Source organism: Sus scrofa, chromosome 8 (genome assembly GCF_054392235.1).
Source record: "Sus scrofa isolate SSC_HxYL_T2T_F1_AM1 chromosome 8, Sscrofa_HxYL_maternal_Yorkshire_Landrace_v2.0, whole genome shotgun sequence".
In the NCBI taxonomy this organism is placed as follows: Eukaryota; Metazoa; Chordata; class Mammalia; order Artiodactyla; family Suidae; genus Sus; species Sus scrofa.
In genome coordinates, this window is record NC_139390.1 from 132,268,232 (window position 1) to 132,285,872 (window position 17,641).

The 17,641-nt window shown below is 41.2% G+C and overlaps 2 protein-coding genes across 8 annotated transcripts in view; one reads left to right on the plus strand and one right to left on the minus strand.

Annotated features, from left to right (window-relative positions):
* The window catches only part of LOC146401057 (uncharacterized), a 499,586-nt gene that overhangs the window by 319,785 nt on the left and 162,160 nt on the right, over window positions 1-17,641 (plus strand). The gene's annotated exons all lie outside the window — the stretch shown is intronic.
* GRID2 (glutamate ionotropic receptor delta type subunit 2) overlaps window positions 1-17,641 on the minus strand; it is a 1,344,144-nt gene that overhangs the window by 18,493 nt on the left and 1,308,010 nt on the right. For 3 of the 7 annotated variants that reach the window (XM_021100736.2, XM_084973396.1, XM_084973392.1), the window contains one exon: window positions 13,737-16,251. The exons of the other annotated variants lie outside the window; for them this stretch is intronic. In XM_021100736.2, the coding sequence (XP_020956395.2) occupies window positions 15,829-16,251 (423 nt within the window). In that variant the 3' untranslated portion in view covers window positions 13,737-15,828. Of the gene's footprint in view, window positions 1-13,736; window positions 16,252-17,641 lie in introns of those variants that run through there. 7 annotated transcript variants of the gene reach the window in all.

Below are 17,641 nucleotides of genomic sequence, written 5' to 3' on the forward strand. Positions count from 1 at the left end.
AACCCACTGAGCGAGGCCAGGGATCGAACCCACAACCCCATGGTTCCTAGTTGGATTTGTTTCCACTGCACCACAATGGGAACTCCCACATCTCCTTTTTCTGATGTCTCCCTAGTGGGGCTTCAGTTTCCACCTGCAATAGGTCTACTTGAACTTCACCAATAATTGCATTGATCTCTGTTGTTCTGACATTCACTTTATTCAGCTCTAAACGTGGGGTGGGGCTGGGGGGCTCGGGAAGAGTGGCCCAGCATGGTTTTTGTCCCGGGTGGGCAAAAGTTAAAGGAGGATATTGACAGCAGTGTAGCTGGGGAAAGAAATGGCCCAATTCACAATTCTGTATCAGCCAACGCAGTGTCCACTTTTCATCTTCGGGATGTGAGCCGGGGATGAAACCCAGACTCCCAAGGAGATGGTTTAATTAGCTCTAGAGGGTCCCTGTGAAGGAGAATCAGAGGCAGGGATTTGTGTATCACTCAGCTGACTACATAACATCACTCTCGGGAGAAACAAGTGTTCTCACCAAGCGCTGAGAGGATAGAAAGGATTGGGATTAAAATCGAGTCTTTTAAAATCTTTCATTTTCTGATGATTTGGGCAGTAGATTGGGGTTAGGAAGTATTGTAAGACGTTAAATATAAATTATGGATATCAGAAAAGAAGGTGGACAAAATATACTTGTTTCTTTATATTTTTATTTTCAGGAACTCAGGAGAAAAACAACGACACACAATATAGCCACCTAGCCTCAATCTTTAGAAAGTGCACTATAAGTCATCTATATAGGCTTCAGAAATATCCATGTAAAGAAAGTAAAAAACAAAATAACCAAGGGACTTACATGTTGGGTTTACCTACCGCTAAAGAGGAAAGTACCTTTAAAATAATTTCTTTTTCAAAAGAGGGCTTGAGTCTTTTCACAAAACACTATTGCTCTTAGGAACTGAGGCGGCAAAGCTAAAATCTAGACAAATGATACCACAGCGCCACCATCTGGCCTCCTGGAAGACAGCAGGGCTTCGCAATATAGTAGAGGAGCACAAGTTAGCCTGCTCTCTTCCCTAAGGAGCGATTGCGGAAAGAAAAACCAGGGGCTCGCTCAGGGCAGCCTGCGTTTGTCACTACTTCAGTCAACATCGAATGTCTTGGTGTCAGAAACTGCCTTGGTCTGTTTTTCTACTTTAATGTGAAGAATGGACCTATTTGTAATGGATAAAACAAAAAGTGAAAATCTCCCTAATGTCAGCAGTCTTTCTTTTCTTTTCCCTTTTTGACAGAAAATACTTAAAATAAAAAAAAGCATTTGAAGTCTGTATTTCTAGTGTTAGTTTGGTAGCGCTTCTGTAAACAGGCATACCTCCCCAATTTTCAGCTTGTCTTTGGCTATGATCTTCTTATAATGTTGCTGACGTTTTTTGAATTCTTAAAGCTCAGAGATTAGATAATAAATATATTTATATATATTTAATGTTAAAATAATGCTTTTGAAACACTTTATTAAAAATATTTCAACAATGTTGGAGTTCCCGTCGTGGTGCAGTGGTTAACAAATCCGACTAGGAACCATGAGATTGTGTGTTCAATCCCTGGCTTTGCTCATTGGGTTATGGATCCAGCATTGCCATGAGCTGTGGTGTAGGTTGCAGACGTGGCTTGTATCCCGCATTGCTGTGGCTCTGGTGTAGGCTGGCAGCTACAGCTCCGATTAGACCCCTAGCCTGGGAACCTCCATATGCCATGGGAGCGGACCTAGAAAAGGCAAAAAGTAAAAAAAAAAAAAAAAAAAAATCAACAATGTTAATGGTTAAACAACATTTTTTGAAGGCTAACCTGGAAAGCAACCATTGTTCACATCCTTCCCCCACCCCATGGAATCACACGCCGTGTTTTCAAAATAAGTAGTTTGTAAATGAAATTTTGAAAATGAATTATTTTATTTTCTACCTTAGATTCTAAATAATCTTTCTAGGTAATTATATTGAATTATTCGTGATCGTTTTATTGTAGTATATTCTAAAAAGTGATCAAGAGAAATTATGTTCTGTATTGGCTATCTACAAGCAGTCGTTAAAATGTTTGAAATTTTCTAAAATTTTCTAGAGGTTCAGTTGCTCACCCTCTATTAATTTTAGAAAGTCTGTGACTATTTAAGTTTTATGTAACAATTAGCCTTCAAAACTGCTTTTTTTTTTTTCTAAATCCCCATACCTAGAGCATGCAGAAGTTCCCAGGCCAGGGATGGAACTTGAGCCACAGCAGTGGCGTATGGAGGTTCCCAGGCTAGGGATGGAATCGGAGCTACAACTGCTGACCTATGCCAGAGCCACAGCAATGCAGGATCCAAGCTGCATCTACGACCTACACCATAGCTCACAGCAACACCAGATCCTTAACACACTGAGTGAGGCCAGGGATCGAACCTGCAACCTCATGGTTCCTAGTCAGATTCGTTTCTGCTGAGCCACAATGAGAACTCTGGTTTATGAATCTTTTCAAGGCTGACTCCCTGCCTCTTCCTTTTAGTCTCTTGATATTCCCCTCTCCCTCTAAGTTCCAGTGGGGCGCTTTCTTTCACCCCTCTGACTTCAGGTCTGCGCATGTGCTGGTCATCAGGTCTGAGCAACTGGGGTCCCTCTGTCTGGCTGCCTCCCAATTTTCCACAGGTCTAGCTCAGAATTCCAGCCCAGGAGCTTGTCCTCTCCCTGCTCTGGGTTGCACGTCACCTTGAATTTCCATCACCACAGCACTTACCACAGCTTGTTGTCACTACTTGTTAAACTGTCTTCCCTAGAAGATTATAAACACTGTCATTTCTAACTTTCACAGATGTTTAAAAATGGGATCGATTGTAAAAGGGATGAGGCTCAAACATTAGGTAGGTGGTTGGGTTTGATGGTTACAGTTTTGTCATCATCTTCCTGTTCTTCCTGCTCTTCCTGGGCCGTATGTGGCGGCCAAGTGATTTGCGGTTTCCTCCTCCATGAGCTGGATCATATCTTTCCCTTTATCTAAAAATGTCTCTCTCTAGATTTGTGTAAGTTACACTCCCTTTTAAAGCCCAGTTCCAAAACTGTCCTCTCCATGAAAACACATTATGACCCTAGTGACACTTTTCTTGCTTGCTCGTCTCTGAAAAACATGCTGGACTATTTTTGAGTACTTAAGGTTTATCACGTCATTTAAAACCACTGTATTTCAATAAAAAGTTTCTAGAGGCGTTCCCGCTGTGGTGCAACAGGACCGATGGCGATGGGAGTGTATAGTCGCAGGTTCAATACCCTGCACAATGGGTTAAGGACCTGGTGTTGGTGCAGCTGCTGCTTAAGTTGAGACTGCGGCTCAGATCTGATCCCTGGCCCCTGGGACCTCTGCATGCTGAGGGGTGGCCAAAAATGCAAAAAACAAAACAAAACAAAACAAAAGTTTTCTAGAGGAGAATCTGCTCTCTCTTCTTTGAATTCCTAGGTGTTGCATCACTTTTATGGAACACATTACTCTGCCTTGTGTGGCAGTTGTGCATGCATGCCACATCTCTTCATCAGAGCTTTGAGAGTCTTGCATATTTTTATGTGCTGCAGCACCTAGCATCTTGTCATGTGTATGATGAATTCTCAAAATATAGTTGTTGAAGGCACCAAGTGACCACCTTATCTTCTGCCGGTCTCCCTAGGTCCCTCTCCTTCAGGCCAAGTAGCCTTATTCCTGGTGCAATACTTCTTAAGGATATTCTCCCCTCTCCGCTTTGCCCTTTGATTTTACAGTCTATGCTCATCTCTCTAGCTGTCGAATTCCTACCTCCTTGGCTCAAATATTGCTTCTTTATGAAGGCTGCCTTAGTGCTTTCTGCCAGAAGAGATTCTTGGCTAAGTTGCTTGGCCAGGGGTTAGTGGGCCATAGAAATGCCATGAAAAAATTAAGTCATGGAGCGACCTGACTTGAGAAATCACTTGGCAAGATGACTAGTAAGATGGGTAAGAGGGAGGCGAGCTGGGAAAGAGAGATGCTTGGGAGACCAAGTGCAGTGTCTCCAGACAGAGGCGAACATGCGCTCCAAGTTGTCTAGTAGCTGCAGGACTGGAAAATTGGGGGTCAGGTGGTGGGGTATCATATAAGTTGACTCAGTAGGGGTTTATCTTTCTAATGTTTCTATTTAAGGAGATCTGAGTAAAGGGGGAAGGAACTTTTGCCGACACCATTAGCAAGATAAAGAGGAGGAGCAGGAGGACGGACAGGCTTGCTGGGTTTTGAGCAGACTCTGGTGTAGACGTTAATCTGGCAGGGTTTTCTTGGAATCTGTTTATGTTTTTTAGGCTGCTGTGATGCGTGTGTCACTTATATTCATCTTTTATGAATATTTTACTTACTATTTGCAATTTCTGTATCATAAATATATCAGCTACTGAGGACCAGTGGCTTTTTATGGATCCCCAGAGTGTACAAAACCTCTTGCAGCCTGCAGGGATTTTAAAGGGGCCCCTTCTGTCCCAATTCTCTGTGATCCCAGGAGCAGCCCATTGTGGTGAAAGGCCATGAGTTTCTGAGTCAGAGAGATGTGGGTGTGAATTCTGGTTTCATCACTGACTAACTGTATGTCCTTGGCCAAATTCTTTGACTTTCCAGAGTCTTAGGTTTTGTTTTGTTTCATTTTTAAACTGCTCAATTAGCATCAGCAAGAGCAAATTTTCAGAGATATTATGAGAATTGAGTGCAACCCGTGTATGGAGCCTAGCCCTGTGCCTGGCACATGGTTGGCCTGCCCTCCCTCCCCACGGTTGCTGTACTGAGGAGGACAGAAGGAGTGGCCTGCAAAGGATAAGACTGTAGCAGATATTGGCAACTTAATCTGGAGATGAGAGAGACTGGATTAAATTACTTCCTTACATTTGAAATAATTCTAGCTGAGGATATACATCATGTATTTTATTCAGTGCAATTCAGAAAAGGCGCCTCTGCAAACTACTATGAAATCCTTTCTTTGTGTGCATTTCTAATACAATCTGTGTGCACAATTTATCTGCTATTTTCTTTCATAGGAAAGAAAGATTAGTATGTATGTGTGTGTGGTGTGTGTGTTCATGGTTCATATTTTCTTTTTCTTTTTTTCTTTTTAGGGCCGCGCCTGTGGCAGATGGAAGTTCCTGGGCCAGGGGTTGAATCGAAACTGCAGCTGCAGGCCTGTGCCACAGACAGGGGAACACGGGATTCAAGCCGAGTCTGTGACCTATGTTGCAGCTTGCGGCAATGACGGCTTATATTTTAAAAACAAGACTGGAGCAAGAGTAAATGGCAAGGAATTATATTCTCAAACAATTTGAAAAATAGGTTTTAGCAGAGTTAGTCTAAATACACAAAGGTGCATGCTACCGATTTCTTGTTTTCTGTTTGATAAAAGGCATTTTTTCCCCTTAGAATTGGGAAGTCACCTTTGACCTCTTAAAAGTGAAACATTATCATCACATCAGTGTTGAGAAAGAGAGTTAACGCTGGCAGACAACATCCAGAACAAAATTAGTCTTTTTGATGGCACCTGCTTAGTGAAAGCTCACCTCTGAAACACTCAAAAATGGCAGGATTGATGGTGATGAGTATTTCAGACTTTTTCTTCCATATAGTTCACTTAACTGTGTTAGCAGTGCTTTCTGAACTCTGTGAATTCTCCTGAAATAGACTCAAAACTAAAAGCACAACAATTACGGGAACAAGCACAGTTAGTTCCACCAGGATTTGGTTTGACTTATGGTGCCAAGTACACGGGCGTTCACAGAGCAGGTGCTGGTCATGTTTGGGCTAAATTTAGTTTGTTCTTTTTCGAAGACAAGCCTGTATTTAGAAGGTTTGGGGGGATTTCTATTCAGGTATGTCTGCTCCATGGTTATTCCAGTGAGCCTAATGCAAGGCAGCTCTGCTCCAGCTCATTTTCTCCTTAGGACTTTGAAGATCTTAGGTTTATTTCAGGCTTCCATTATAGGGCTTGGGTCACTGTCACCATATCACAGTTTAGTCATTTCTGGATCTTCATGGTCTGGGCAACATGATAAATGTCACATGAGAAAAAGGGATGAAGCTGATTCTGTAGCATTTCAAAGAACCGATGGGGCAAATTTCGACACAGTAAGAAGGTCAGCTGTAAGGAAGTGTAACCCAAGAGGCGACTCAAATTGTTGCGGGCTGCCATGGGCTGCCTCTGAAAACATCTGAGTGGAGGTCTTGATTTTCTGTCAGTGCTGTGTGATTCGGAGTGTGAGGGAAATCGGAACTGGAAGCGGTAGTATGTGAAGAGATCAAAGCAGAACTACTCTAATCGAAACCCAGTGGGCCCTGCCTCAGGGGGTCAGCATCCCCGGAAATCCTGCGGAAGACCTGGGGAGGCATCTGACATGGTGCCTGCGGTCTCTTCCACCTGTTAAGACTCCATCATTCAAGCTCAAACAAAGGAAAATAAACAATTCTCAACTCTCTGATTTCTTCTACCTCAGCCTCCCAACTTAAGAAAAAAAAAAATGAAGATTAACAAAAGAAAACTTTAGCACTTTTGGGGAAAATTGTTTCCACTTTTTTAGCATCTTCATTTGACAGTTTGGTCTTATTTATTTTTCTATTTTACACTCTATATTCAGTTGATCTTCAGGGTCTCTTGATTCTTCCTCCAGAATGTATCTATCATCTGTAGCATCTTTCTTGTCTTGGGCTACACAGGGCTCAGCTCATACCCGAGCTATCACACAAGCATTTTAATTGGTCTCTTTTCCACAGCTTAATCTCTTTAAACCACCTCTTTAGAGCATGTTTTTCCTGCAGAGTCTCCAGTGGTTCCCCAGTGTCCACGATGCAAATCTCTAACCCTCCCTGGTCGTCACCCTCTGTGAACACCAGCCCAGTTTCAGTCTCCCTCTGATGGTTCAAGGTTGAAATTCAGACAGAGATGTGGCCAGCAACTGGCACCACATGCCACTCTCTTGGAACCCTCAGAAGGATGGCAAACATTAGGGCGAAAGGGAGGGTGGAGAGTGGCAGCACATGGATCCCGAGATTGATTTACACCTGGCTTTGTAGTCAACCTGTTGGACTAGAAACAAGCATTCCACTTTGCTGAAAACACTCTGATGGTTTCCCAGCTCTTGTGGAACAAAAGCCCAAATCCCGACGGCATCCTGTAAAGCCTTCTAAGTGGGTCCTGTGCCTGTCTGAGCTTTATCCTCCCCAATCACCCATCACTCATTCTGGTCCAGCTACCTTGATCTCCAACTACCTCGATCTTCTTGCTGTTCTTCACACATGCCCAGCACACTCCCACCTGAGAGCCTTTGTACTAGCTGTTCCCAAAGTCTGGAATGTTCTTTCCTCAGATGGCAGTGTGGCTAACTCCTTCACTCCCTTTAAAGCTTCAATCAAATGTCAACTTCTCGGCAGGGGGGGGGGCTCCCCTGACCACCCTATTTCTTTATTTATGTTTTGTCTTTTGCCTTATTAGTGTGGCACCTGCAGCATATGGAGGTTCCCAGGCTAGGGGTTCAATTGGAGCTGTAGCTGCCGGTCTATGCCACAGACACAGCAATGCCAGATCTGAGCCACATCTGCGAGCTACACTACAACTCATGGCAATACTGGATCCTTAACCCACTGAGCAAGGCCAAGGATCAAACCCGCAACCTCATGGTTCCTAGTTGGATTCGTTTCCCCTGCACCACGAGGAGAACTCCCCTGCCACCTTATTTAAAATAGCAAATCCTCACTGGCATGCTGGGCTTCCTGCTCCTCCTCTTTGTTTTTCCTTGACAGTACTTATCAGCAAAAGACGACATCCTTCACTTCTTTATTGTCTGCCTCCTTTAGGTGATGGGAAATGCCAGGAGGGCAGGGATTTCTGTCTTGTTTACTACTGTAAACAAGCGCCCAGAATAGTGTGTTGCACATAGGAGGACCTCAGGGGAAATGTGTTGAATACATGGATGGATGAATGGGTGAACGAAGAGGCTACAGTGTAAACAGGATGTAGGGAGGTCTGCCCTACGGGCTTCCCACCATCTCACCCGAGCTTTGCATCTTCACATTCCAGACATCCTGTGGCTGCTCCTCTGAGCACTCGTTCCCATTGTTGTGCTTTGCTTGCACGCTCTTCAGTTAGAGTCCTTTTGCATTCTTCCGACCTTTCCTCTATGATTGGGCTAAGTTTCTACCCATTCCCTGAAACCATCCCAGGCCACGCAGCCTCGCTCTTCTTCTCTGCTCGTAGAAGGTTTTCTCAGTAGCAGTAATCTGACAATTAACTATATTCGGTATCATAGTATAATTCACAGTCTTGTCTTCTGATGTTATTTAAACCACGAGTTTTTATTCAACTGTTCACATGTGTGCATTTTGTTTCTCTGATTTTGGAAGCTCTCTCAGCAAAGTCCAGGTGTAATTGAGGAGAATGGTTCATGGGCAGAGTTCCAGCTCGGGGGCCATCCCACCACCCTGAGTGACTGGACGCCAACACCTCAGCTGCCCAGAACCCCCGCTGGCCCAGGAGTGTGCCTTGCAGAGTTAAGAAAACTCTGCCCTAGGTGCCTTGCTCATAGTAGGTGCTCAGATAGCGTTAGTCAATGGACTGATTGACCTTGTGTGATTTTGTTCCTAATATCCTCTCAGCAGCCTTACTAAAAATTTATGTCTATGTACTAACACCAGTTGTTTTTTTGTAAGAGACACAAAATCACTATCACGGAGTTAAGAATTAAAGCCTTCATTTAATGATGATGAACAAGAAAGAATTAAAATATATGAATTGGATTGTTGGTGATTGAGCTGGATTATAGGACTTACCCTGTTAAGTGAACACACCAAAAACTTTGGAGGCTACACATGTCAAAAGTGGTTTTGCAGATGTGTTGCTCAGTTTATGAACAGTCATTTTTATTTATTTATTTATTTAATTTTATTTTTTTTGTCTCTTTTGTCTTTTCTAGGGCCGCTCCCGCAGCATATGGAGGTTCCCAGGCTAGGGGTCTAATCGGAGCTGTAGCCGCCGGCCTACACCACAGCCACAGCCACGCGGGACCCAAGCTGCATCTGCAACCTACACCACAGCTCACGGCAACGCCGGATCCTCAACCCACTGAGCAAGGCCAGGGATCGAACCTGCAACCTCACGGTTCCTAGTCGGGTTCGTTAGCCACTGCGCCAGGACGGGAACTCCTGAACAGTCGTTTTTACCATGACATTTCCATGGCGAAATCTGAATGAGTGAGCAATGTTTTAAAATGCTTAGTTATGCACATTGGATCCAGAAGTCCCCATTAAACATCTATTTTGCTGCACTGCTTTAGTTATTTAAAATTTTACTTATATGTTCATTTGCAAAGCAGCATTGTATTCATTAAAAAACATGTGTGAATGAAAGTTCTGCATTTGCTATCAAATGTCAACAAGATAGATGATACAGGTATGATCCTTTTAACAACTACTGTTCAAAATGGTTTTTTGGTTTTTTTGGTTTTTTTTTTTTTTTTGTCTTTTTGTCTTTTTAGGTGCATCCTCGGCATATGGAGGTTCCCAGGCTAGGGGTCGAATAGGAGCTGTAGCTGCTAGCCTACACCACAGCCCCAGCAATGTGGGGTCCAAGCCACATCTGTGACCTGCCACAAGACTTGAAATACTTATTAAAAATACACATCTCCTGGCAATGCCAGATCCTTAACCCACTGAGCGAGGCCAGGGATTGAACCCACATCCTCATGGATACTAGTCAGGTTCTTTAACCACTGAGCCATGACGGGAACTCCTCAAAATGTTTTTTATTTCCTACAGATGTACTTGAGCATATAGGAAATGAATAACTACTCCTAGAGTGAAAAAAGTCAAACTAGACAGCTGGGCATGTGACATCTTTATTTTCAACTTAATTTTACTGTGCTTCGATTTCTAAAAACATCTTGTAGCCAACTTTCATAAACAGATATTAATGGAGGGCTAGCATTAACCTAGAAAGTCAGCTTAATATAATTCTGAAGAGGAATTAAATATCACCTGTTAGCTCCTTGTTTATCTAGTGTGAGATAGATACAGTCACCCATTGATGCATAAAGGGGCTGTGATTCTGAAAAATTTGATACAATACTTTTTGCAAATTGCATCTTATTTTATTACACATTCAAACAACTAATTCTTAAAGGCCCCCATTAAATATCCTTTGTGCAGTGAAAAAGCAACCTGTAATTTGTTTATCGATGTCCAATACTGGTGTTTAAATTTAACAATAGCCACAGATATGGATGACTTGATTCCTACAATTTTCAACAGCACAAATTTAAAAATAAAATATAACAACTTTAAAAATTAAAGTTTGCCTTTTACTTACATTTCAAGTCTCGTGGCAGGCAAAATACTTATTAAAAATAATGTTTTCTGGTTCTTCTCTAATTCTGCTATCTTACTGCTCTTTGATTTTTGCGACATATGCTTCTCCTGAAGCAGCTTCTACAAAAGCTTAATTTGTTTTTAATTAATGATAATTAATGTTGTCTTAAAAATTCTGTGGATTTTCTAGATTTTCTATCATATCACAGACAGTCTGAGACTTTTGAAATATGCTGCCAATTCTTAGGTTGGAGCTGATAGAGTTTCTCCCAAAGGAAACGAGGCCGTCATTCCTGGCAAAGGCCAGAGACCTGTGTCTACAGGGCAGGGTCAGTAACATGGGCAGATGTAACAGCCAGTTTCTCCTCTGCACTGGGAAGAAATTCCAGAAGTGTGCAAAATCAGTCAAAAGATGACACTTGGTCCTGAATGGCATGTAGTGGCGGGCCAGGGTATAGGTTTTTAGATATGAAAACATTTCTCAAATTGGAACAAGCTTTGCTTCATTATTAGTAACACATGGAAACAAATGAAAACGATTGCAAAGATAGAAATTAGGAAAAGTCAGGTGAGAAAATGAGAGACAGCTCATGCAATCTGCTTCTGTCCCCAGGGCAGGCTGAACCAGCTGGCGGGGGAACTCCTCCCCACCTCTGCGCAGCTCTACGGAATGGGGCAAACGCCCGCTGTTTCTTCTGAAAGTGTGTGTGGGGGTGGACGCTGTTCTCAGGGCAAGCCCGTGGCTCATCTGGATCATAGGTTACTCTGTGTCTGGGCTGACAGAACAGGTAACTAGGAACCTTAGTGGCAATACAAATACAAGTTTAAACAAGTTGAAGTCTGAATAAGGTTTACTACATCTGGTGGCTTTGAAGTAAGTTGTCTGAAATATCATGGTTCTCTGAGCATCACAACTGCAGGGGCAGAAACGGAGTTAACGTGGTCTGCATCACTCTGGGAGTCGGCCTCTGCGTCAGGCACAGGACTTGACAAGGAGGAAGGGTTAGGCCGCGGTTGGCCTGTGGTGTAGGATCATTTTCACATTTTTGAAAATTTGGCCTCGTGGTCCAGCATCTTGGGAAATTTCCAAGTCTTCCTCGTGCAGGGAATCCAAATCTAAGAAGGCAGGTTGGGTCAGCCCACAAGAACAACCAGGATGGATTGGCCCAGTCAGTTGCTTTGTCCAGAGCCAAAGGATGCTACTGGTTGTGGGGAGGCTAAATCTGCCACCTCAGAAAGGCCTAAGGTGGCCTCCCTAAGGTGCATGTTGATAAGGGGCAAGTAGAAACCTAGATGGGGGGACTTGTCCAGACCCTTCCCTGAACATGTCTTCAGTTATGTGATGTGTAACTGCTTGGAACCATGGCTTTACCTAATCAGCTTTCGGTAAACACTAATAGAACTGAATACAATCTATCAAATCTAAGAAGACTTATCTGCTGTCATTCCCAATGTCAGGTAAGTCATTTCCATCCCAAGGAGCTCAGAGATGCTACCTCATGAGAGCGTGTCTACTACCATGTGTTGAAATGATTTTTATAAAATGTCATAATGGCTAGCCATTTATTGATATCTGGTTACAAGAGTTGGATAAAGGATTTGTTTTTAGGCATAAAAATACTCTAGACCGAAGCCCATTTTTAGGGAGCCCATTGTGTTTTATCAACTATCATGAGATGCATATTTAAGGATAAAACACAAAAGTTACTAGTTCTGCTTTATTTACTATACTCACAATCCAGAATGTATTTCACCGTTCCCAAACTCTGATTATAGAATACAAATAACTTGTTATCCAGTTGTGCAGCTTAGAGGGTATTATGTAGGATAAATGGGTCTTCTCATCTTTTCTTTTTTCTTTTTAACTGATGAAGCAAAGTACCATTCTGCAAAGTCTATGTTTTCAAATATTTATTAATATGACAACCAATCCCAAACTAAAAGAGATGAAAAATAACATAATTGGGAAAACAACAAATTGCCTATAGCTTTTTATGTATGAGGAAGAAAGGAGGTCTTACAATTTTCTAATGGATGATGAAACCAAAGCCTGTGGATCAGTTCTGATGTGGTCGAACGTGAAAACCAGTTCTCTTAATGATTCACCAATGGAATAAATCTGACCTCCGAGTGGAATAAAAGTATTCGGATATAAGGTGTTTGTCTTATTTGAAATCACAAAGTTGGTGTAAGTGTGAGACCCAGAGTAGACAGTGGGCTGAAAGAAGTAGCACCAGGCAGAACAGGAGCAGCCTGAGTTCTGCCACGAGCTGTGACTTGACGTGGCCTTCGGGGGCAGGGCAAGGGGTTCCCATCTGTAAAAGGAGCCATTGGATTAGAGGCTCTAAGGGGTCCCTGATGAGGGAGGAAGATTCTAGAGATTTGCAGCCTAGGCTTGGCGAGAGTGGGTGTACTTGAGCTGACCCTGCCTTGACTTCACAACCCTAAGGACTCATGTGAATGTGACTGAAGCATGGTAGAGTTAAAAAAAAAAGAAAAAGAGAAAAAGAGAAAAAAAAAAAGACCCAGTTTTAAGTCTCAGTTTGTCAAACATTTCGGCAAGTCACAGCTTCTTCGCATCTTACGTTCTCTTATAGATCAGTACACTTCCTCCTGCTTCCAACATTTACAAAATCGCCTTAATGGAATTTTAGAAAAGTAGAGATTTTAATCTAAATTGAATATATTTTTAGATACATATCCACTGAGTGAGTTAAATGATAGAAGAGTTAAATATTGTTCAAACACAGAAAAAAACACTATCAGAAATAATCTTGTAGTTAATTTTCAAATTAATAGATTCAGCATGATAAATATTTCCCCAAGAGCAAAGCAATTATTAATACATAAATTCTAAGTTTAATTACTACCCTCAATTTTCTTTTCCTTCTTTTTTTTTCTTTTGGCCATGCCCATGGCATGCAGAAGTTCCCAGGCCAGGGATTAAACCCAAGCCATAGTGGAGACAGTGCCGAATCCCTAACCACTAGGCCACTGGGGAGCGCCTTAATTTTCTTTCCTTCTTCTTCTTCTTCTTTTTTTTTTTTTTTAATGTAAAAAGCCCTCATTCTGCGATTATGATAATGGCTGCATTGTTTACATGAAACAGGATAACTCTTTCCCCAAAAAGTGCTCATGGAAACATTACAAAGGAAAACAAATATATTGTTAGTTCAAATAATTTCAAATAGCACAAAGGCCGTCTTTCATTGGTTCAGAGCATCCCTTCGTACTGTTCTCAGAGAGCCACTCATTTTGGCATTGCTCTGCTAGCAAAACTGAATGTATTTTATGTTTTTATGAATGCAAGATGAATTTTCAGAAAAATTCAGTTCTATCTGTGAGAGAGTAAGCATTTTCAAGTTGTATAGTTAAGACTTCAATGGTATGAGAGCAAGTTTAGAAAACATTTTTATTAGACAAATTATTTAGACAAATTATACACAGAAAGCTCTGCCACTCATAACTGAGGCCTCCAAAAAGTGTTTTGTGTATTTGTATAATAGGCAATACATCAAAATAGGCCTATTTTAAATATTGTACATGGTTAACAGTTTTTTGATAGCTAAAATCACTGCAAACATCTGGTATGTCCCTCTATAGCTTGTTGTAAAGATTTTTTTTGTTCGTTTGTTTTAAAATCAGAGTCGTGAATGAGATCATGAGTGTTACAAGGGAAAACAAGTTGTGCATGCACTTAGATACTTGTTACCCTGGAAACAAAATGGTTTTTGCATGATAAGAAATTTTTCTGCCTTACACAGTAGACAATATTTGAAGATTTAGTACAAAAACAGTGACGGTACAAGATGCTCCCCAGAACAGAATTAGCATCAAAATAGAATATACCTTAAGAATATACCTTTTAATTTCTCCTAAAGCAAATCACATAGGCTGATTCCTCTATCAATCCTAGCCACGGAATGAATTAGATTAAAATAAGTGTATGGCTGCGTAAAAACACAGGAGAAGTTCTTGCTTCCTACATCACCACATCTTAATTTAAGGATTACAAACAAAGTTCATTCTACATTTCTAACAGGTAAGAATGCTACTTTAAAAGGGTCGTGCGCAAAGAGGCACTGTTTTTGTTGTCATCTTTCTATACACTTGGCACTAATGTAAAAAATACATAACTCCTCCAAATAGAACTGAATGTAAAAAGGGGGTGAAGTCGAGAGCCCAGTATGGTCGTTAATATTTTCTTCTTTAGGACAATGCATGACAGTAATTAAGGCCACATCACTATCTCTTAAGGGCTCCCAGATCTCCCCAACTACAGTTGTATGGATTGGCTTACTGCTTTGGAAGAGAATTTATTAACCTTCAAGGATCTACATTTAAACTCGAATAGAGCTCTATGTGCTGTGGTGGACGAGGTTCGGCTAATAGCATTTTCCATTTAGATAATTAATGAAAAGTAAAATTATCAAGGTTAGCTTTATACATCGCTGAATAACAAATGCAAAATCTATTCAAATGAGTTACATCTAGGAACCAATATTAAATCGCCCTGGATGTTTTAATAACAAAAGTATAAAATATTCTCTGTTGGCAAACAATGCGAGTCAGAATAACATTAAAGCAACCTGCCTTTTCTAACTGAAAAGACCTCCTGCGCTATACATAGTTCCTGTATACAATACTTTTTTTTTTTTTTAAACTAAAGCTTTATTAAATGAATTGCAATAGCAATGGCCGCCTTTTAATATATATACACATTATATAGGTGCATATATATGTATATATATATATATATGAGATACTAATTTACTTAACACAATAGAGGCTGCTGCCATATGATAAAGTTTACTGTACATAAGAAAAACAACCTTTTAATACTGTACAATCACATAAAGGTCATATGCACTGGTGCAGTGCGAGAGTAGTTTTAACTGTAGTCTTGACTGGCATATTAATGGCTTTTTTGTAGTCCTACAAAATTGCATTCTCATATTATGTGGCCTGAATGGTCTTTGAATTAGTCTATAAACACTGCAGGGGTTGCCTTTGGTCCACAGTTAAAGGACACTCAACAGCAGTGGAGCACTGTATGGATGCAGCAGAAGAATGTAAAAAGACGGAAGTTATTGCAGTTATAGTTTTAAAAATAGAGAAATGTTACACAAGAGGCCTTTATGTAAAATTAATCCTGCATATACTCTTAGTATGCTCAGTGCATGTTTCCTATACTTGAAGTACAGTATATGAAAAGCTGACTAATAGAATCCTAGCAGACTACCTTCTGGGGGAACAAATTGAGTCATGAAAAAAAGTGGAGGGCAAAAATGTCCGGGAAGAGAGGGAAGAAGAAGGAGAGAAAGAGAGGCCGGAGAGGAGGGAGAAGGTAGAGAGAAAGAACTAGAACTGTTACTAATAATCCTGATTTAAAATAAAAATGTTACATCCATGTTAGTCCCACAATAGTACAGTCGCTCCTTGCAAAGGGAGTCCTACGAAAGGAACAGTGAAGAGATTTTTGTTGGATGCTCAAATGGAGGTGCCTCGGTCTGGATCATTACCCAGATTGAGCCCCAGGGTAGGAGTTGGTTGATAAGGAATAGATGACATTGTTTTTATAGGACTCCTGAAAAAGCCCCCATTGGGCGCCCTGTGCCTAAAAGGGCCAGTTCGGTGCTCAGGCACGTTGCCAAAAGCGAAACCAGAGGCAGCTTTAGCTGACAGTGTGCGGCTAAGAGTCTGGATCTGCTCTGGGATAAAGGTTGTTGTGGTGATATGAGTGTTCCTGAAATCACTGATTTGCTCCAGTGCTTGTCGTGTTGGCAAAGTGTCAATGTCCAGAGGGGTCAAGTCAATTGACGAGGTGGAAAACTGTTTATGGGGGCTGTCGTCATCTGTGCACAAGCTATTTACACGTCTATGGAGGTGCTCCAGGTCAATTTCCTTGTCATCCTGGAGATGAAGAAAAAGAAGATAAGGTTCTCATCAGTACTAGCTTCCATGGTTAAAAAAATAATAAAAAGTAGTTCAGCAAACATGAGAGGTAATGAACTGAACTTTGGGGTTTATTCATTTAACAAATAGTTATTGAGCACCTAATATGAGCCAGGCACTGCTAGGTTCTGGGGGTACCATTATGATTCCGAGATCAGGTTATCTATACTTTTCTTGCAATAAAAGTTCTAAAATGAGCATACGCCACATGCAACTACAAAATCTGGGGGGCAGTAGATGGGTGATGGCCGTCTATGAGAGCAGGGACAGACCCAGGCAAAATTAAACAAATAGAAAGTATGGTTTTGGCCACTCCTCCCACCCCCACCCCCCCCTCTTCTTCAGGCATGCGTCCTCCTTCTTCAGGGTGTCTCAGTCCAAGGTGGAGTTTTTGTTCCTTTCCACTGCAGGCTTCTAACCTTAACTTTCCATTCTTGGAGAGAAGTGATACTATGTTGCTAAGCTAGTTCACACTAAAGTGTTAGTGACTGTTAAAGTGTTATTTCTCTTTAGGCCATACCTATCAGGTTGTTTAGAGAGAGCAAATTCAATGCAAGGGAATCCGTTCCTGAGGGATTTCATACACTCAAGCTATCTAGTACCTGAATGAGGCAGTATCGTGAGGTCCCTATGGGAACGTTTAGAGACCCCCTTCAAGTCATGATATGGGAGTGACAGCTTCAGTTTAGGGCCAGGTTTATGCTAAATGGCCTCCAAATCAAAGATGCTTTGAGCTACACTACTAGAGCCTTAGTAAGAAGGTGCTTAGTAAAGAAAAAGGAAGTACAACTTCAGATTTCTGGAGTTGAAACGAATTCATAAATCCCTTAGGATTTTCACTAAAAGTGGGCATTAAAGCCCAATATTTGGAAAACACAAATAGCGCAGGAAATACAGTTGTCCCTTTTAATCGGTCTCATTTATAGCCAAGTTCAATAAATTAAATGTAGGAGAATTAAACAATTTCTATTAATCATAAAAGGAGAAAATATTTGTTCATCAGATCTGGCTTAGCTGCTGTGAATTAGAATGGAGGATGTATTTTTTTCATTGTGCAATTATAGTACTCCTCTGTGAAAAATATTTTGATGTGCATCACTGTTTTTCCTTCTCCTTCCTCATTTCAAAATCCAATAAAAATATCCATTAATGCAATATTATCACTGAGACTTCAGAGGGTTGAAAGATAGAATTTTATGGTTCCCACAGCAACTATAATGTAGTCATCCATCAACAGATATAATAATGCAAAAATTTAATATCATATATAGTAATCAAAATATAAGGAGCTTGGGGAGTCCTTAATTTCCAGATTTTTGAGAATATGAAGTCTTGGCTACAATGTTGC